Here is a 21,094-nt window from a genome sequence, read left to right on the forward strand (position 1 = left end):
CACAATTAAGAAACCCTGGGTTTCATAAATGTCTAGTTCTAGGTTGATTTTTAAAAAAATAAAGAGTGGAAGGTCAGATATGGTAGGAAATGAGGCACAGAGAATGTATTGAGAGGAAGATAAATGGATGCGAGAATGTGAACTTTGGGGGGAGAAAACCGACCAGACTAAATGAGACGTGACATGGACCAGAAGGGGTGACATAACTCTCCCAACATGTGAAAAGAAGGCCAGGGCATTTTAAAGACTCAAGGATATTTAATAGATGACTTAGGAATTTTCTTCCAAGAAAATCTTCCATTGGATCAGTTTAAAAGTCTCATTTAAATGCACAATAATCTTAAAATCCATGATTGGCTTCTCTTTCGCAGGCTGGAAACAGACCTTCTCATCCAGCCTTCTGGTGGATAGACGGGCATGGAGAAGAGGTGAGATGGAGTTTTGAAGAACTGGGATCTCTGTCCAGGAAATTTGCCAATATACTTACAGAAGCCTGTGCCCTGCAAAGGGGAGATCGAGTAATCACCATCCTGCCCAGGATCCCAGAGTGGTGGCTTGCAAATATGGCCTGCCTCCGAACAGGTTAGTCATGTCTACACTATGATCATATGTAAACGAAGCTGGATGGGAGATTTTCTAAAACCCCTAAGGAATCAGGAGATGCTGTTTTCGGTTATATGAATGAAGGGACTAGCCCTGGGAACTTTAGGAATGTGTCAGAAAGATGTCATCCTTTGATCTATTTTGCTGTTGTGTGTCCGTTCTAGTCCGAAGGAGGCCCTGCACACATAGTTAAGTGCATAATTATTAGTCAGAAGGTTGCCAGGTTAAATCAACTTAAAGGTGCCTCCGAAAACAGGCCTGGCAATTTACTTCTGCAAGGTCACAGCTTCGAAAATGCTTTGAAAGAGTTTTACTCTGCACACATGCGGACACCATGATCTGAATTAGGATTTGGATTGGTTTGTTCAACAAATGAAAATCAACAATCGAATACTCTTTTACCTAATGCTTTTATCCTTGAGGACCCATGCCCAAAGCAAGCAAGCAAGCAAACAAACAAACAAAAGCCCCACTACCTAAAAGTCAATTCTGACTTACAGCAACCTTTTAAAAAATATTTTATTTAAATCATTTTATTGGGGTGGGGGGCAGCTCTGACAGCTCTTATAACATCAGTTGTGTCACGTATATTTGTACATAGGTTATAGCAACATTTTATAGGGTTTCCAAGTCTATAAATCTTTATGAGAGCAAGTAGCCTCATTTATTTCCTGCAGGGTGGCTGTTGGGTTTGAACTGTCGACCTTGAGGTTAGCAGTCCAATGCCTGACCAACAGTCCCACCAGAGCTCCTCATAGGACTCATGGGCATTTGAAACTCAAAGTATCCGCAGTTGAGTTTGTCTTATGCCCACCCACCCGTTTTGCTTCCTTCTTTATTCCCCCTCTTCATGACCTTCTGTTGGATGCGTTCAGCCTGTGACTCCTCCCTTCTAATCCGATCAAATTGGCTTCTGACATATCTCCAAAGGCAGTCCTGGTGGCACAGGGGTTGAACACTGGGCTGCTAATCTCATCTTAGCACCCAGCAGCGACTCCGAAGGAGACAGCTGTGGCCGTCTACCTCCTTAAAGACCGCAGCCTCTATGAGACAGATGATTCTACATACGGTTTCCATGACTGTACATCTGTATGGGTGCAGACACCCTCATACTTTTCCCACAGAGAAGCTAGTGGGCTTGATTTGAACGACTGGCCTTGCCGGCCACGTGTACACCCCTAGCTCAATTACCAGCCTAATTGAAAGCACTATACGGGCTCTTTGGATTTTTACCAAGTCTTCACATGTGGGAAACTGTGAACTGGGGAGAGAGGGTATACAGACAAATTCTCTAGGCTGAGAATTAAGAACCTGAGTGGCAGACTCTGGTGGAGGAAGCCCTTCATGTTCATGAGTTGGAAATGAATCTCAGTCACACTGTCCTGACTAAGCGTTATTCCCCTCAGTGTCCCCCCATAAAATGCCCATTTTCAGGTGCTGATTGCAAACACATGGTCGCTACTGTATGCTTGGAGGTTAGCTGCTTAACGGGTGTCTGCCATCAAGAGCAATCAGACCGCCCCACTCCCTTTTCATAAGGATCAGATTGCCCCTCTGGAGAAGCGCTCAGGGACACAAAGTCAAGCCAGTTCAGAGATGGCCAGGATCTAGAACCCACCCATCTTGATTATATATGTACCTTCCTGCCGTGTGTATACCGCATCTTGTCCCCTTCCTGTTAAGTGTGCCTTGCAAGCCTGAGGTTATATAAGTCTGTGAGAGAATACATTCCACTTCCTCTGGTTCCAGATTCCATAGAAGAGGTGAGCACTTCCACGTCTTGTCTGTTGTTTCTTTAATTTACCCTTCAGTGGGTCTCTTACGATCCATTCAGTTGTGGAGGATGGCCCCCCCACATTGACATATCTTCAAGTTGATATACTGCTCTTTTGCTCTTAAATGGTCTATTCTACGCAGGGATGAGTTCAGTCCTAGAGAAGAGGATGACTGAGAGTCCTTGTCTTATGTGTGTGGGGGGTCCCACTTGTCTCTGTCTAACCAATAAGGTTGGTCTAAGCAAGAGACTTTCAAAATTCAATTGGTTGGTACCAGGATTTTGACCCCAACACAACACAACCCATTGCCATCATGTCGATTCCTTGTGGCCCTATAGGACAGAGTAGAACTGCCCCTGCTGTCCTCTTTGGGGAAGTAGACTCCATATTGTTCTCCCAGGGAGCAGCTGGTGGGCTCAAACTGCTGGCCTTTCAGTTTTCAGTGGAGCGCTTTAACCACTGTGCCACCAGGGCCTTTTGGAAAATGAACACACAAGTGCAAATTCTCGGAAGTGGAACATTACTTGGTCTGAGAAAATAAAGAGAGGCCAGTGTGAATTTGAGTCCCCTTTCTCCCAGGGACTATTAAAAAAGACAAAAACAATTGCCATCAAGTGGTTTCTGACTCAAAGTGATCCTACAGGTTAGAACTGCTCCATAGGGTTTTTGAGGCTGTCAAGCCTTACCGGTGTAAGTGCGTCTCATTTTTTTGAGAGAAGCTGTTGAGTTTGAACTGCCAACCTTGAGTTAGCTGCCCAGTGCTTCTGTGTCTGCTTGCAAGACAAGCATCCTGGTAGTGTAGTGGTTGAAGTGCTTGCCTGTTAACCACAGGGTTGGTAGTTTGGACCTCCTAGCTACCCTGAAGGAGAAATATGTGTCAGTCAGTCTGTTTCTATACAGATTACAACTTTGGAAACCCAATGAGACAGTTCTACTTTGTTCTACAGGTGTCTTTATGAGTCAGAATTGACTCTGTGACAGTGGTTTGATGCCTGAAATACCTCTTCCTTCCTTCCTCCCTTCTTTCCTGACTTTTCCATTAAATATTTAATTCACTGCATTACATTACAGCCACAGGGGTAGGGATTAAGATTTCAACATATATTTTGGGGGAGGGTATAAAATTTAATCTACAACATGTTTTGTTTAGAGGTTTTGTATTATAAATTGAATGAAATTTTACAACTTTCTAAAAATTCTTCAACAGTTCATACACATTTTTGACATTGTGATTCCCCTAGGTAATACTACCTTTCCATTAAAACTCCTTTTCAGCTTGTTTTAGAATACAAAAGAAACCTCATCTTGAATATAGAGAACTCATTCAGTCTTAAGAGAGACAAAGACAATATAAAGATGCGACATGTCATCTGGGAGAGGGAGATCACCAACAGGAGGTTGAAATGACATCCAAGGGTTCATGAAGATACCAAGCTGTAAAAAGGGCATGAGTGGGCACAGAGAAGTGTCGCAAAAGCATGACTGGTGGCAGATCAAGGCACTACAGTTACCAAGGGGACCACAAAAGCAGGTACAGGAGCATGATTGGGCCATGTTAGAAGGACTTACAAGATTGGTCCAGGACCATCCAACCAAATGAGTCAGGAATGAACTGAAAGGGCAGGACACCGGACTAGGCAACCCCCTGTACAGTCTCCAGTAAGGTACATGCTGGCCTTCCATCAAGAAGGACATTCCATCAAGCAAGCCCCCAAGAGAGAGACTGCTCCTTCCTGGGTTGGCTAGAGATGGATGGAGGTATCCACTTTCCCAAGCCTTCTGCCTAAGGGCAAGATTACCTACATCCTTGTTTAGTGATCAGAAATATTCAAAGGAGGCTTTGTTTATGTGGGGACTCCACAAATGGATTTGGGGCTATCACTGCCATTTATACACTTTTGCAAACCAGGGTGATCAGAATTTAAACTCTAATACAATCCCCCTCTCTGATCATACATTGTTTTTAATCATAAGAACTCTTTGATCACACAGGCTGGGTGCTTCTTCCATGTGGACTTAGCCGATATGTCACTTAGATGGCTGCTTGCTGAAAGACAAGCCCAGACACTACCCTTTCTGATGGGCACCATCTGACTTCTTCCCCACACTTGGCTTGGCACTCAGCATTATCAGCCTCCTGAAAAATTGCATAAACCTCCATGCGTCATTTGATAATTCTAAGAATAATATCATTTATGTAGTCAGTGGTATAGAATTAAAAATACCATTAAAAGGGGGGAGGCTAGCGCTGCCCTTCCACAGACGCACAGCTGGCCGCTGTGAGGCTGTGGATGATCATGCAGAGAACAGACTCCAGCCTGCAGCTCAACCCCCTCGATGGGACGGCTACCAGATTCCATGCAGATATTTTCTCGCCCCACCACCCCCTCAGCCCCTCACCCAGATCGAGGATAGAAGCGGTGCCATCCAAATCCATGTGGCCCTTCGCCTCTGGTCAGCAGGAAGTAGTTACAGAAGGAGGGTCTTCACCCATCAACTTCCAAACGAATTTGGATCCTATTACTAGGGGCAGGGGAGGTGGGGTAATGGCACTTAGGCAGAGGCTGGCCAAGGAAGGTGGTGATGGCAGCAATCTGGCAGAATTGGGACACAAAAGAGGTGGGGCCATGCTTCTTCCCAGTACTTACCTCTTCAGCCCAAAGGGAGGCTTGGGGGAGAGAAGACACATTTCCTTGTCAATGGAAGTGACCCGAGTTGGTGCAGAGGCTGACAGGAGCCAGACAAGATACTCACACTTTCTCCACTATGACTGAATAGGTGCTTGGGTGCTGGGTCTGAGCCAAGGGCACAACAGGAAATCTGGAGTGCTGGGATGTACAGACCTAGAAAGATGAGGTTCGGCTCTACATTCTGCTGGGCCCTTTAGACTAGCTAAGGGACTTTTGAACTTCTTTTCCAAAAACATCTTTCAATAAACTCTTTTTAAACCTTAAAAAAATATACCTTGAGTATACCTCTTCTCTAAGCAACCTTACCCTTGCTAGCCCAGGTGGCAATGAAGCATGGTAGTAGGGCAGGAGGAAAGTCAAGGGAGATGGAGGAAAGAGCTAGGAGTCAAAGGGCATTCATGGAGGTCTAGACAAAGACATGTACATGCAAATATATATAGGAAGATGGGGAAATAGATCTATGTGTCTATATTTATAGGTCAAGTATTAAGATGGCATAAGGACCTTGGGCCTCTACTCAAACACTCCTTCAATGCATGAATACCTTCTTTTATTAAATTGGAACTCTATGATGCTCACTCTCCCGACACAACGGCTAGAGCCAAAGTGGATGAACAAGTAAATATGGTGAAGAAAGCTGATGGTGCCCGGCTATCAAAAGAGATAGTGACTGGGGTCTTAAAGGCTTGAAGATAAACAAGCGGCCATCTAGCTCAGAAGCAACAAAGTCCACATGGAAGAACACACCAGCCTGTGTGATCGAGTGGTCCCAAAGGGATCAGTTACCAGGCATCAAAGAACAAAAAATCATATCATTGACTGCACACCTCCATGATAGGATCGCCGAAGACAAATGGGTGCATAAGCAAATGTGGTGAAGAAAGCTGATGGTGCCCGGCTATCAAAAGAGAGTGTCTGGGGTCTTAAAGGCTTGAAGGTGAACAAGCGGCCATCTAGCTCAGAAGCAAAAAAGCCCACATGGAAGAAGCACACCGGCCAGTGCGATCACGAGGTGCCAAGGGACCAGGTATAAGGCATCATGCAAAAAAACAACGATATAAGTGTGTGTATATATGTGTATATGTATATGTATATATATACCATATTAAATGAAGGGGGAAGTGCCGAGTGGAGACCCAAGGCCCAAGTGTCGGCCAATGGAGATCCCCTCATAGAGGGGTTTAGGAGAGGAGATGGGTTAATTAGGGTGCGAGGTAGTACCGATGAAGAACATAGCTTTCCCCCAGATCCTGGATGCTTCCTCCCCCCAACTACCATGATCCGAATTCTACCTTGCAGGACTGGATAGGGCAGAGGCTGTACACTGGTACATATGAGGGCTGGAGGTACAGGGAATCCAGGGTGGATGATACCTTCAGGAACAATGGTGTGAGGGGCAATGCTGGGAGAGTGGAAGGTGAGTGGGTTGGAAGGGGGGAACTGGTTACAAGGATCCACATGTGACCTCTTCCCTGGGAGAGGGACAGCAGAGAAGGGGGGAAGGGAGACTCCGGATAGGGCAAGATATGACAAAATAACGAGGTATAAATTACCAAGGGCACATGAGGGAGGGGGGAAAGGGGAGGGAGGGGGAAAAAAAGAGGACCTGATACAAGGGGCTTAAGTGGAGAGCAAATGCTTTGAGAATGATTGGGGCGGGGAATGTATGGATGTGCTTTATACAATTGATGTATGTATATGTATGGATGGTGATAAGAGTTGTATGGGTCCCTAATAAAATGTAAAAAAAGAAAAGAGGAGAAAAAATGATTAGGGCAGGGACTGTACAGATGTGCTTTGTACAATTGATGTATATATATATATGAACTGTGATAAGAATTGTATGAGCCCCTAATAAATTGTTAAAATTAAAAAAAAAAGTAAAAAAAATATATATACCTTGCCTGGTAAATTTATTAATCCCTTCTGTATATGACAGATTCATGTGACTCTAGCTAACACGATGAGGGAATTCCTTCCTTTTAAACATTTTTTTTTCCTTTCTGCTTCCTTAGGGACAGTTTTAATTACAGGAACCACTCAATTGACGCAAAGAGACATCCTCTACAGGTTACAGTCGTCCAAAGCCAAGTGCGTTATCACCAATGACGCATTAGCCCCGGCGGTCGACGCTATTGCACCTAAATGTGAACATCTGAACTCCAAGCTCATCGTCTCTCCAAACCCCAGAGAAGGGTGGAGAAACCTCAAGGAGATGATGAAGTGAGTAACCATCGTGGTAGAGCAGTCTCCCAAAAGGAAACAGTGAAAAGATGTTCGACTCACTTGTGATCAGCAAAATGCAAATTAAAAATAATCAGCAAGGGAACAATTAGTGCTTCACTAACGGTGCAAAGTTCTGGGGTGGGTAGGTTGGGAAACCCAGGAGGCAGACCCTGAGTATGAAATCTATTAAGGCAGTGGTTCTCAGCCTTCCTCATGTTGCGACCCATTAATACAGCTCCTCATGCTGGGAACACCGCCCCCCTACAACCATAAAATTATTTTTGTTGCTACTTAATAATTGTCATTTTGCTACTGTTAGGAACTGGGCAACCCCTGTGAAAGGGTCATTCAAACCCCAAAGGGGTCACGACCCTCAGGTTGAGAACCGCTATTAAAACAAAAGTGTCTTAGGATCAACACCTCTGAGAGAGGGGAGCTGAAGTGGGATTAAGTGAGAAATAGCCTCATCTTTGATGCATTTTCTAAAAAACCCTCAGCCAACCCATAAGGTCTTCTGGCGCTTGGTAGCTCCTTCATAGGTCTGATCCCCACCAAATGCAAAGGCCCAAGCCTTTATACTCCACGCTGACTGGTAAGTAGTTGTGGGCTCTTCCGAGAAAAGGTAGTGTGGGGCTACCTCACTAGGGTGCTTCTCAAAGACGATCCCTAGCATCTGGGGACCTAAGTCCTGTGTCTGTGGAGGCAGTTCCAGGCGATCACGGCACCCACTGCAGGGCTGTTGACTCCCAAGGAAGCTGGTTTGGATTAGTCCTTTCTGTGTAGATTATATTATTACTGATAGCCACACTTTAAAAAATATCATTTTATTGGGGGCTCGTACAACCATCACAATCCATCCATCCATCCACTGTGTCAAGCACATCTGTACATTTGCTGCCCTCATCATTCTGAAAACATTTGCTTTCTACTTGAGCTCTTGATATCAGCTCATTTTCCCCCTCCCCACCACAAAGAACCCTTGATCATTTATAAATTATTATTTTGTCATGTCTTACACTGTCTGACGTCACCCTTCACCCACTTTTCTGTGGTCCGTCCCCCAGGGAGGGGGGTATATGTAGATTCCAGTATCGCCACTCTCAGCACTGGTCCTGAAGGGTTCATCCGCCCTGGGTTCCCTGTGTTTCCAGTTCCTATCTGTACCAGTGTACAATTTCTGGTGACAGCCACACTATCACGTTGTGAGCACACTTAAAAACAAATCACATTGATGCCCAAGGCCTGCACGGGGGTGCTTCCAGGGTTACCTTTGAATTCTACAGCTGCTGGTTCTAATATTCCTTCTTCAGAATGAACTTCCTGCTTTCCTCAAGTGTTTACACATGTCCTTGCAGCTATGGGCTTGCAGCTCAGCTCGACAAGCTCACATGTCGAGTTCTTTTTTTACATTTCATTAGGGGCTCACACAACTCTTATCACAATCCATACATCAATTGTATAAAGCACATCCATACATTCTTTGCCCTAATCATTTTCAAAGCATTTGCTCTCCGCTTAAGCCCTTTGCATCAGGTCCTCTTTTTTTTATCCCCTTCCTCCCCGCTCCCCTCTCCCTCATGAGCCCTTGGTAATTTATACATCGTTATTTTGTCATATCTTGCCCTATCCGGAGTCTCCCTTCCCCCCCTTCTCTGCCATCCATCTCCCAGGGAGGAGGTCACATGTGGATCCTTGTAATCAGTCCCCCCTTTCCAACCCACTCACCCTCCACTCTCCCAGCATCGCCCCTCACACCCCTGGTCCTGAAGGTATCGTCCACCCTGGATTCCCTGTGCCTCCAGCTCCCATATGCACCAGTGTACAACCTCTGCCCTATCCAGTCCTGCAAGGTAGAATTCGGATCATGGTAGTTGGTGGGAGGAAGCATCCAGGATCTGGGGGAAAGCTGTGTTCTTCATCGGTACTACGTCGCACCCTGACTAACCCATCTCCTCTCCTAAACCCCTCTGTGAGGGGATCTCCAGTGGCCGACATGTCGAGTTCTTAATGCTATTCCCAAACCAAACAGTCTTCTCATAAATCTGTCACTGCAGTAACAGCTGACCACATGCTGGCTATACACTCTCCCAGCACTTTAGATAGATTGTAGTTGTTAGGTGCCACCGAGTCAGTTCCAACCCATGGTGACCGTGTGCACCACAGAACGAAGCACTGCTTGCTCCTGCTCCATCCTCACAATTGTTCCTGTATCTGAACCCACTGAGGCAGCCACTGGGTCAAGCAGTCTCCTTAAGAGCCTTCCTCTTTTTCGCCTCCCCCTCCCCCACTTTACCAAACATGATGCCCTTCTCTAGAGACTGGTCTCTCTTGAAGTCTTGCTCTCTTGTCTCTAAAGAGCACTCTGGCCTTACTTCTTCTAATACAGAGGTTTGTCCTCTTAGCTCGGCAGTCCACAGTACTTTCAACATTCTTCCCCAGCACCACAATGCAGCAAGAGCCTCCTGTGGCCTTCCTTATTCACTGTCCAGCATTCACACGCATGTGATATCATGGAGAACATGGCGGCTTGGGTTGGGCACACACGTTAGTCCTCAAAGTAACATCCTTGCTTTTCAATGCTCTAAAGAGGTCTGGTACAGCGGATTTATCCAATGCAATATATCTTTTGATCTCTTGACTGCTGCTTCCATGAGCATCGATTGTGGATTCAAGCAAGGCAAAATCCTTACAACTTAAACTCTTTCTCCATTTACCATGACATTACCTATGACCCAGTTGTGAGGATTTGGGTCTGGCTTACATTGGGCTGTAATCCATACTGAAGCCTACAATCCTTGCTCTTCCTCAGCAAGTGCATCAAGTTTTCCTCACTTCCACCAAGCAAGGTTGTCATCTGCACACAGCCTTTCTACAACCCTGATGCCACACTCTTCTTCACATAATCCAGCTTCTCTGATTTCCTCAGAGTACAGACTGAGCAAGTATGGTGAGAGGTACAACCCTGACACACACACGTTTCCTGATCTTAAACCACTCCGCGTTCCCTTGCTCTGCTCACACAGCTGCCTCTTGATCCATAGCTAAGTTCCGAATGAGCACAATGAAGTGTTCTGGAATCCCCATTCTTCTCAAGGGTACCCCTAGTTTATGATGTTCCACACAGTGGATCTTTGCATGCCGTTGATGTCAATGACACCCAAGCAAACATCTTTCTGGTATTCTCTGCTTTGAGCCAAGATCCTTCTGACATCAGAATTGATTTCCCTTGTTCTACATCCTCTTCTGAATCTGGCCTGGACCTCTGGCAGTTCCCTGTCAATGGACTGCTACAACTGTTGATCTTAAGCAAAATTTTACTTGCATGTGATAGCAATTATCGTTCCATTGTTTGAACATTCTGTCGGGTCACCTTTCTTTGGAATGGGCACAAATATGGCTCTCTTCCAGTCAGGTGGATAAGTAGCTGTCTTCCAAATTGCCTGGAATAAGTGAGTGCTTCCAGTGCTGCTTGGGCTTTCGGGAACAGTTCAGTGGTGTTCCCTCAATGTTTTGCCTACTGCACTCAGTGTATTTTGAACGTCTTCCTTCAGCACCACTGGCTCTTGCTTATATGCTACCTCCTGACATGGTGGAATGCCACGTGGTTCTTCTTGGCGCAGTGACCCTGGGTAGTCTTTCCATCTTCTCTTGATGCTTCCTGTATCGTTCAATATTTTGCTTATAGATTCTCATATATTCATTAATTAAAATCTCACATCAACACCAATTATTTTCAAGGTGACTCTGGCCCATGGTGATCCCAAGTGTGTCAGAGTAGTACTGTGCTCTGAAAGATTTTTAGTGGCTGAATTTGGGGAAACAGATAACCAGGTCTTTCTTTTGAGGTGCCTCCACGTAGAGTTGAACCCCCAACCTTTCAGTTAGCAGCAGAGGGTAGTAACCATTTGGACCACCTCGGGCCTTGTACCAGAATTTGACAGAGCTGGGTTTCAAATCTAGGCATGTTGGATTTTGAGTCCAAATTTTAACTGCTGCATTTTCTGTCTCCTGTGTGCAGATTTTACTTTTCAGCTGCCCTATTATATGAGCAGAAAGTCCTAGCGGTGCAGTGGTGAGGTGTTTGGCTGCTAACCAACAGGTGGCAGTTTAAGCCCACATACAGCTCCATGGGAGAAAGATGTGGCAGTCTGGTTCCATAAAGAATAGAGTCTTTGATTGAACTATTAAATTATATGATATATAAATTACAGCCTTGGAAAACCTGGAGGGCAGTTCTACTCTGTCTTAGAGGGTCGCCAATGGTTGGAATCGACTCAAGGGCATGGCTACGGATAACATATAGCAGCCCCATTACTCTTTGAACCAAAATACTTTTTCCTTTTGAGCGGGGTCATTTCTTCCTCTGCATGGATGCTTCTCTAGTCTTAACGCTTTGTCTAGCTGGGACTATGTGGACATTTGTGGGAAACAATTTTCTCAGGAGTTGGCAAACATTCTCTACAAAGGAAAGATAGATCCTTGTGGATTCTATTGCCTGCTCTGAAAATTTTTGAGATTGCACCGAAGGCTGCACCTGTCTGTATCTTTTCTTCTGCAAATTACCTCCCATGTAAATTCACCAAATAAATACTACATTAAAAAATAAAAGGGCAGGTAGTAAATATCGTAAGCTTTGTAGGCCATATAATCCCTAATACAGTGATTCAACTCTTCTATTGCATCATATATATATAGAGAAAGAGATAGATACAGATATATAGATATATATACAGGGAATCAATATATGAATAGACATGGCTGTTTTCCAAATTCTATTTTCAAAGAAAAAAAAACAAAACAGGAGGCGGGCCCTATCTGGTCTGTTGGCTACAGGTTAGTAACTCCTGCTTTATACCATTAACTGATTCCTATTGACATACTCAAAAAATTTTTTAAAACCATTTTAAAAGTATTTTTACATTGGAGCAGAAGGGTTAGGTCTTTATGTACCTGTGATGACAAGATTAAAAGAAACTCTTGAGAGTCTTAAATGCTTCCACATTTCACCACCAGGAAAAGATGACTTTTTGCATTGATGGTAAAGTTTTAACGTGATTCCAGAAAGCCCCTAGCCAGATGGAGAGGCGGCTTTTTGAACTTGACTTTGAACCTAGGTCAACTGGGCACTGATCCGTGAGATGAAGAGGTCAGCTCTGCAGTCTCCTTATGTGGGGAATCATTGTTGTTTTCTTTCGTAGACATGTCAGCGATAAACACACCTGTGTGAAGACAAAGCACAATGAGCCGATGGCCATTTACTTTACCAGTGGAACTAGCGGATCGCCTAAGATGACCGAACACACCCACGGCAGTTTTGGTATAGGGTTATCTGTAAATGGAAGGTATTTCCACAGCACAGCAGCTTGATGTGTCAAAACTATAAAAATGACAATTCATTTACTAGCTTTTTCTAATCCTTGCCCCCATCTGTATCAGGCCTGTTCTTTGTGTTTCCAGGTTCTGGCTGGACTTGACACCCTCTGATGTGATGTGGAATACCTCAGACACAGGCTGGGCGAAGTCTGCCTGGAGTAGTGTCTTTTCTCCATGGATCCAAGGAGCATGTGTCTTTGCACATTATTTGCCACGCTTTGAGCCAAGTTCTATTGTGCAAGTAAGGCAGAACCCAAGCAGGCAGCATTTAGAAATGTATGACCAGAATTAGCAAGTGCAGCCACTTATAGACATCAGAGTAAACGAAATGATGTAAGGGATTTCACATGTTGAGAGTAAGTCTGAAAAGTTATGCAAAGGTATGAGGGTGCACTTATGTGAAAAGGAACAACAAGGGCTCCTGTTGCCTCCCATTTACGTACTTATGACAGCTGTAAGGCCAAGCGTTCACTTCTTCTAAATTTCAGACTCTCTCCAAGTTTCCCATCACTGTCTTTTGTTCGGCTCCAACTGCATACCGAATGCTTGTTCAGGACGATTTGACTAGGTAAGAAAAATGGATACATCGACACTTTGTTGGGGGAAAGGGAGGAGCCGGGGTGAGGTAGTGGCTAAATGTGTGACTGCTACTGAAAAGGTGGCCGTTTGAGCCCACTAGCTGCTCCACTGAGAAAGGCTTAGTAGTCTGCTTCCCTAAAGAGTTACAGCCTTGGTAACCTTGTTCCGGAGGGGAATTAGGAGCTGGAATCAGCTCTATGGCAAGGGGCTTGGTTTTGGGTAGGGAAAGAGGGAAAAGGAAGCTGTAAAGGATTTAGCGAGCTTTCTTTTCCACCTCCCCCTTCTTGCTATCAATGATTATAACTATCATTTATAAAATGTTGCCAATGTGAGCTCCCCAAACAAGGGCAGCATAGGGAGCATTATATTTTAGGTTGCTCAGCCCAGTGGGTATGGTGTGACAAGCTGCTGAACCTTTTGGGTGGCGGCTATTACCTGAGCTGAGAAAGTAGAGAAGTCGCTCTTATTTGGAACTCTATGCCAGTCAATAAAGAAGAAGATGAATATCCTTTACTTTACTGCTGATTCCATTGGAAAGGGTAGATTGGTAAACACCTAATTTTGGAATAGAGAATACAATGACATGATGATATAAAATCCAACAGGTATGTAAGAACATACGGTGAAAGGTCCCCTCTAATCCTTGTTCTTAGTCACCCAGTTCTCCTCCTCCAAAGAACCAATGTTTCTAATTTCCTGTACACCCTTCTTAAAATCAATGCATATACAAGTCAATATGCATATTTTCTGCCCCTCTCTTTTAAAGCCATAGCATAATAGGCACAAAGTTTGTACCTTGCTTTCTTCCCCTTTCACAATATGAGTGCTTTCAAAGGGTCATGGGAAAATTCCATTATCTTTGAAGCCCATTTGCCAGGAAGTTCTTGAAGCCCCTCATATATCCTAAAACCGTGTTGTTCAATATGGTAGCCATTGGCTGCGTGTGACTATTTAAATTTGAATGAAATCAAATTTCAAATCCAGTTCTTCAGCCATGTTTCAAGTCCTCACTAGCAATATAAGGCTCACGGGTACTGTACTGGAGAGCATCCCTTTGATGGCACAGGTTCTCTTGGGCAGCACTACCTAGGAGCTTCCTCGGTCTTTGTATAACCATTTAGCATTTCACAATTTTATCAGACAACTGAGAAACTTTTAATTATTGGCTTAAATGTTATTAGGTGGTGCCTAATCTAAGGAAACATTAAAAGGTGGTGCAAACATTTAACAATCCTTTATTAGTAAATGAAAGGTTAGAGCAGCGGTTCTCAACCTGTGGGTCGCGACCTCTCTGGGAGTCAAACGACCCTTTCAGAGGGGTCAACAATGAGCAACGGAAAACACATAGCTCCAATGGTCTTAGGAACTGAGACCACCGCTCCTCTATCCGTCTCCAGGCTTTACACCCACATTCAGATACGCCCACCTACGAGTACCCAGTGTGAAGACCATTACCCATGCTACACCAAGCTTCAAGACAAAATTTCATTTGTCCTTAGAAATAAATAGTTCACAATATAATTACATATTGTTTTGTGATTCATCACTATGCTTTAATTATGTTCCATTTGTCACAATGAAAATACTTCCTGCATAGCAGATATTTACATGACAATTCTTAATAGTAGCAAAATTGCAGTTAGGAAGTAGCAATGAAAATAATTTTATTGTGGGGCGTCACCACAACATGAGGAATTGTATTAAAGGGTCACGGCATGAGAAAAGTTGTGAACCACTGGGTTAGAGGATCAAGTCCACTGACAGGCACCTGAGAAGCAAAGCCTGGTGATCAACTTCCAGAAATCAGCCACTGAAAACCCTACGGAGCCCAGTTCTGGCCTGGCACACGTGGGTCACCTCGAGTTGGAATCAACTGTAGAATGTATTCCCAAGCAAAGCCTGCGAGAGCATGGCTTTTCATTGCAACAAATGGTCTCCCTTTTTGGAGCAAAGACACCCCAGTGTTCAGGGTATATTGGGGAAAGGAGACTAGATGCATCCTGAATTTCCCTTTCTTCCATTTTCCCTCCTAACCTAACCTAACTTGTTATCTGTTTCCTAAGAAACTGTAAGTTCAAAAGCTTAAAGCACTGCGTGAGTGCTGGAGAGCCAATCAACCCTGAAGTGACGGAACAATGGAAAAACAGGACAGGCCTGGACATCTATGAAGGATACGGACAGACTGAAACGGTATGTTGGCCCCGCTGAGACAACAGGACAAGATCTGGTTCATTCAGATGAATAACGATCCAAGTGTCCGACGAAGCTGTCTGCTCTCCACAAGATTTCAGCCTCCTAACCTTAAAGAGCAGTTCTCTGTGCTAGAGGGTTGCTATGAATCTGAGTCAACTCAATGGCAGTGGGTTACGAAAGGCTTTTGATTATTTAAGGGATAGAGAAGGAATGATGTGGTTAGCAGAAGAGTATTTTTTTTTTAAGTTTGAGGGAACCTAGTTACAAGCAAGCTCTACAACAGATTAAAAAACATATATTTATTGGTTAAATAGCAGTTACTGAGAAACACACTATGGAACATCTGTGAGACATTTATAGTCTTTTTAAACTGACTACAAATAATACTAGCTTTATAGTGAGAATTTTCCCCTTATCAGCGGTTCTCAACCTGTGGGTCACAACCCTTTCACAGGGGTAGCCCAATTCATAACAGTAGCAAAATCACAGTTATGAAGTAGCAACGAAAATAATTTTATGGTTGGGGGTCACCACAACATGCGAAACTGTCTGAAAGGGTTGCAGCCTGAGAAAGGTTGAGAAGCACTGCCTTACATCATGGGGTACTTGGTGCTAATTGGAGCTACTTCAAGAGAAAAGCTCTCTCTAAACTATTGAATCACTTAACATGTGAATTAAATTCAATAAAACTGTTTTTAAAAAAAAGAAAACCAGAAAACTGAGTTCCTTGAAATATCAAGTTTGTTCGACAATTCCTTGGCAAAACAGACTTTAAAAGAGTTCCTTCATGAGCTTATAGAAATAATTATGAAATTAATGAAAAATCGTACACGTGGCAGCACAGTGGTTCAAGCACTTGGCTGCCAGCAGTTTGAACTCACCAGCCACCAACTGCTATATAGGAGAGCGAGGTGGCAGTGGTCTCCCTGGGCCCTTCAGTCTGGAAACCCTACACAGCACATGGACAGGAGCAGGACCTTGTCCTACGTGTTGCTAGGAGTCGGAATTGCATCAGCGGAAGTGGGCTGGGTTCTTAGGTTTATAATAAATGTGGATTGTTTAGTAACTATAGGTTTATTGTTGTTTTATCGTCGATGTTGATGGTGGCTACCCCGTGAGAGCGGAATCGGTTTTGAGTCTAGTTCAAATTTGCTGGTAGTGATCTTCCTTTTTCCTTCCTACTTAGGTGCTGGTCTGTGGAAATTTTAAGGGAATGAAAATTAAACCTGGCTCAATGGGAAAGCCTTCTCCTGCCTTTGATGTTAAGGTTTGCCTATCTCCCCACCCTCTCCTTAGGTTTGTGAGGAGTCTTGTGATTGTGAACGCAGTTGTTATGCACAGATATGTGTTGTTGGTCTCGTTTAAACATGTTTTGGTTTGTTTGTTTGTTTGTTTGTTTGTTAATCCTAAGCATGTTACTTGTATTAGCCCCTTTAATTCCCTGAAGGAACCTATGAGAGATATTAACATTAGACTCATTTACAGATCAACCACACAAAAGTAAAGAACTGATGTACACTGGTGGTCCCGGAACCACAGCACCACACTTCCATTGGATGACAGACTGCCAGGGTCCAGGAGAGCCCGTCGCTGTGGCCCCAGAGACCTGGTTGATTGGAGAAACTCTAAATTCATTCTTGCAACGCTTGCAGGAGGAAAACGGCCAAGTTTCTCCTTTGAGCTGGTTCAGGGTTCAGTCTTAACTTCACAAGTTAATATACAATAAACAGCTTGACAGGAGAAAATCAACAGTTTTCCCAATGTCGCAGGGTACAACTGGTACTCTAAGAGCATAAGCAATGACTTTCAGGTGTCAGGTGATGTGCTCCAACCACCTGGGTAACAGAATCTTTGAACTCCAAAGTTACGTAATTGTCATGGTGCAACATTTTAGGACTTTGTGAGCGCTAAGACATAGGAGAGATTCTTCCCAAGAGATCGACTGCTTTCCCATTTATTAAAGAGTAGCCAGTGACGAGTGATTGGTTAACTTACTTCCTTTCCATCAAGAATCCCTCGGTGGTCACTGTTAGCTCTGGTTAATTCCAACGCATGGTGACCCCATCTATGAAGAGTAGAAATTGCTCCCGGAAACACTCAAGGCTTGACCTTTTAGAAGCAGATCACTAGGTCTTCGTTCTTGTCCACCTCTGGGTGGGTTTGAACCTGGTGGCTAATAGTCCAGTGCATTTGCGTCCCCCAGGAACTCTTAAGTCCTTGGTCCTTGGAGTCAAGCATGTTTTGAAGGACTGGGTAGGAATTTGTAGCGTTCAATTATTTACTTACGAGCTGTAAAAAGAAATTTTCATGATTAGAATTCTTTTGCCTTCCGAGTTTTACATTCTGGCTGTTAGCCCTTCCCTGCTAGAAGGTGCACGGAAAGTGTTCTCTTCACGATTGGTAGTGTAACTGGTTGAGCTCTTTCTTACTATTAAACAAAGGTTACCCTAGTACATTTTGTCACATTAAAGGCCCGTGCCCTGAAGCACAGGAGCCAATTCACCCACTTTAATTTAGCAAGAAAAAGAGAAGTTGTATAAAGTTGACACTGTGGGGAAGTCCAGTAGCAATGTTGGCTGTCTTTTTAAAAAAGATTTTCCTCATTTTATTTTGTCGAGAGCATGCACAGTAAAACATTGTTTCTACATGTACAACTTAGGGATACTGATGACATCCTTGCCGCTGTACAACCAATTGCCCCCTCTCTCACCAACAAACTCAGTGCCCCATAGTCTCTATCTAATCTTGCAGGCGTGTATTATAAATTTGATCCCACATAGACTGGTGTTAAAATAGCATAATGCTCAGGCAGGCAGGCTAACTTTAAGGCGACATCAGGGTATAGAGTGGAAAAGATTTTAAAATCATTCCAGGTAACTGAGTATACGTCTTTTGATACAACACCCAAACATGGAAAATGGTAGTTTCACCAATACCTTTCTTTATACTGTTACATTAAAATCAACCAGACTTTTTCGTTTACAATAGATTTTTAGTAACAACATTTGGAAAATGTTGGTTCATCAAGGAATGCATTACGCATTCCTTCTAAATGTTAGCATATGACACTATTAAAAAATTGTACATGTTAATATCACCATCTATCCCAACTGAAGAGAAACGAGCAACAGGAAAGCGTTCTCCATAACCCTAATTTCTGCATATTAATTTACATTTTGTCATGGGAATGAATGCTGCCAGTTTATTTGAAGTGACAGGCAGCTTGAGAACATGTCTGCCCACTGAGTATGTTAAAATAGCCACCACCTGTCTGCTACTTGTCCTTTCAACAACAGTGGCCTGTGAATAGTGAACAGCCAACTGGCAGCTCAATCCCATAAGTGCTTTCTGCAATTAAGCCATCATATTTGGGGCTGCAGCAAAGCACATTGAAAATTCCTCCAAGTTTGTCACGTTACTAAAATGATGTGTACTCTAGAATCAAGATGCAATAAAATTAATGATGTTTACCCCTTTGACCAAATCCTTAAGATTCTAAGTATTACTTTTGATTTCATTGATAATCGAATGGATTTGTAGTTTTAATAGTGTTTCATCTTCAATGGGAGTGGCAAGTTAAAAAACTTCTTTCATTATAGCATCACTAGAGTGACAAATGCTAGGAAGGAAGCAGCATGGGGATTGGTTCTTGGGTTTTCATTATCTAGCTGTGTAGTGGCTGGGGTCACCTCATGCCCATGTGACCCCAGGACATAGTTACAAGGTGGGTAATAATTCCAGGGTCAATCTTCTACTAAATCCATGGTACTATAGTTTTTCAAACTTAGGCACACTTATTAACGAGTCAAGAAACCTATTGTTCTAGCTGTTCCATAAACTAACGAGGTGAAGGGGAACTGGACCTTATTCTAGCTTCTCTTACTATGGCCAAGTAGCTATAAAATTCTTTGGGAGGGGTGGTCTTCATTCTCCATATCCATACTTAGAATTGAAGCCTCTAAGGGGCATTTATAGAGGTCTAAGTACAGGCATGTACATATGTAAATATATTCATATATGATGATGGAGAAATAGATCTATGTGCATATATTTATAGGTTTAGTATTAAGGTAGCAGATGGACATTGGGCCTTGACTAAAGTACTCCCTCAATGCAAGAACACTTTATTCTATTAAACTGGCATTCCATGATGCTCACCTTCCCGACATGATCATTGAAGACAAATGGGTGCATAAGCAAGTGTGATGAAGAAAGCTGATGATGCCCAGCTATCAAGTGATATAGCATCTGGGGTCTCAAAGATAAACAAGCAGCCATCTAGCTGAGAAGAAACAAATCCCACATGGAAGCACACCAGACAGTGTGATCATGAGGTTGTCTATGTGATGAGGTATCAAATAACAAAAAATCATATTATTGTGAAGAAGGGGAGTGCAGATTGGAGACCCAAGACCCATCTGTTGGCAACTGGACATCCCCTTACAGAAGGGCCACGGGGAGGAGACGAGCCAGTCAGGGTGCAGTATAACAACAATGAAACATACAACTTTCTTCTAGTTCTTTAATGCTTCCTCCCCACCATCATGATTCCAATTGTACCTTACAAATCCAGCTAGATCAGAGGATGGTACACTGGTACAGTAGGAACTGAAAACACAGGGAATCCAGGACAGATGAACCCCTCAGGACCAGTGGTGAGAATGGCAATACTGGGGGGTGGAATAGAAAGGGGGATCTGATCACAAGGATCTATATATAAGCCCCCCCATGGGGGACAGACAACAGAGAAGTGGGTAAAGGGAGACATCAGACAGTGTAAGACATGACAAAATAATAACAACTTATCAAGGGTTTGTGAGGGAAGAGGCACAGGGGGCGGGGGGAGGGTAGAATGAGCTGATACCAAGGGCTCAATTAGAGAAGAAAATATTTTGAGAATGATGATGGCAACAAATGTGCTTGACACAATGATGGAAGTATGGATCGTGATAAGAGTTGCATTAACCCCCAATAAAACGATTAAAAAAATGGAAGCCTCTATCTCTAAATTGCAAAATAAAAGTTTTAATTGTGACAACAAAATTTCTTCAAATAAAGCTATTCTGTTTTATTCTAGATTTTAGATGTAAATGGCAATGTTCTACCTCCTGGACAAGAAGGAGATATTGGAATTCAAGTTCTACCTCAACGACCACTTGGCCTTTTTACTCGATATGTAGTAAGACTTGCTAGTAATCTTTTATTTTCAAAAGATTTGTCTTAAGATGGGCCGTGGATTGGTACCTGGCCTGAATAATCATCATGCAGATGAGGGACTCTGTACAGACACTAATGAGCACTTGTTATTTTTAATGTCTCCTAGAGACGTTGTAAATCAGAGCTTTCATGATCAAGAACTATCCAAATTCTATTATAAATCACTTCCAGGTTAAGGTACTTACATAAGGAAGCCAGACAATTTGACCTCCAAATCAGAATAATTCAAAGGTTTTAATTATTAAAGGATAGTAATTACAATGGTGGATAGGTTTCCTGGTTTTATTGTATTTTATTTGGGGGGGGGGTGTTGAAGGGTACTTGTATGATTTTCTTTATAAAAAAATCCAGGATAGGTAAGTCTACAAAGATAATAACTAGATGAACAGTTTAAGGTTATGGCAGGGGAGGGTGGGAAACAAGGAGCTAAGAAAAATG

General features: G+C 43.4%; 1 protein-coding gene across 2 annotated transcripts in view; it reads left to right on the forward strand.

Annotated features, from left to right (window-relative positions):
* ACSM3 (acyl-CoA synthetase medium chain family member 3) overlaps window positions 1-21,094 on the forward strand; it is a 31,119-nt gene that overhangs the window by 6,068 nt on the left and 3,957 nt on the right. The window contains exons 3-10 of one of the 2 annotated variants that reach the window (XM_075564589.1): window positions 372-582; window positions 7,084-7,291; window positions 12,493-12,636; window positions 12,752-12,908; window positions 13,156-13,235; window positions 15,310-15,436; window positions 16,626-16,706; window positions 20,517-20,618. In XM_075564589.1, coding sequence (XP_075420704.1) covers window positions 372-582; window positions 7,084-7,291; window positions 12,493-12,636; window positions 12,752-12,908; window positions 13,156-13,235; window positions 15,310-15,436; window positions 16,626-16,706; window positions 20,517-20,618 — 1,110 coding nt within the window. The remainder of the gene's footprint in view (window positions 1-371; window positions 583-7,083; window positions 7,292-12,492; window positions 12,637-12,751; window positions 12,909-13,155; window positions 13,236-15,309; window positions 15,437-16,625; window positions 16,707-20,516; window positions 20,619-21,094) is intronic. The other variant, XM_075564590.1, reaches the window with a different exon arrangement.

The sequence above is a fragment of the Tenrec ecaudatus genome, chromosome 12, assembly GCF_050624435.1.
Source record: "Tenrec ecaudatus isolate mTenEca1 chromosome 12, mTenEca1.hap1, whole genome shotgun sequence".
Taxonomy (NCBI): Eukaryota; Metazoa; Chordata; class Mammalia; order Afrosoricida; family Tenrecidae; genus Tenrec; species Tenrec ecaudatus.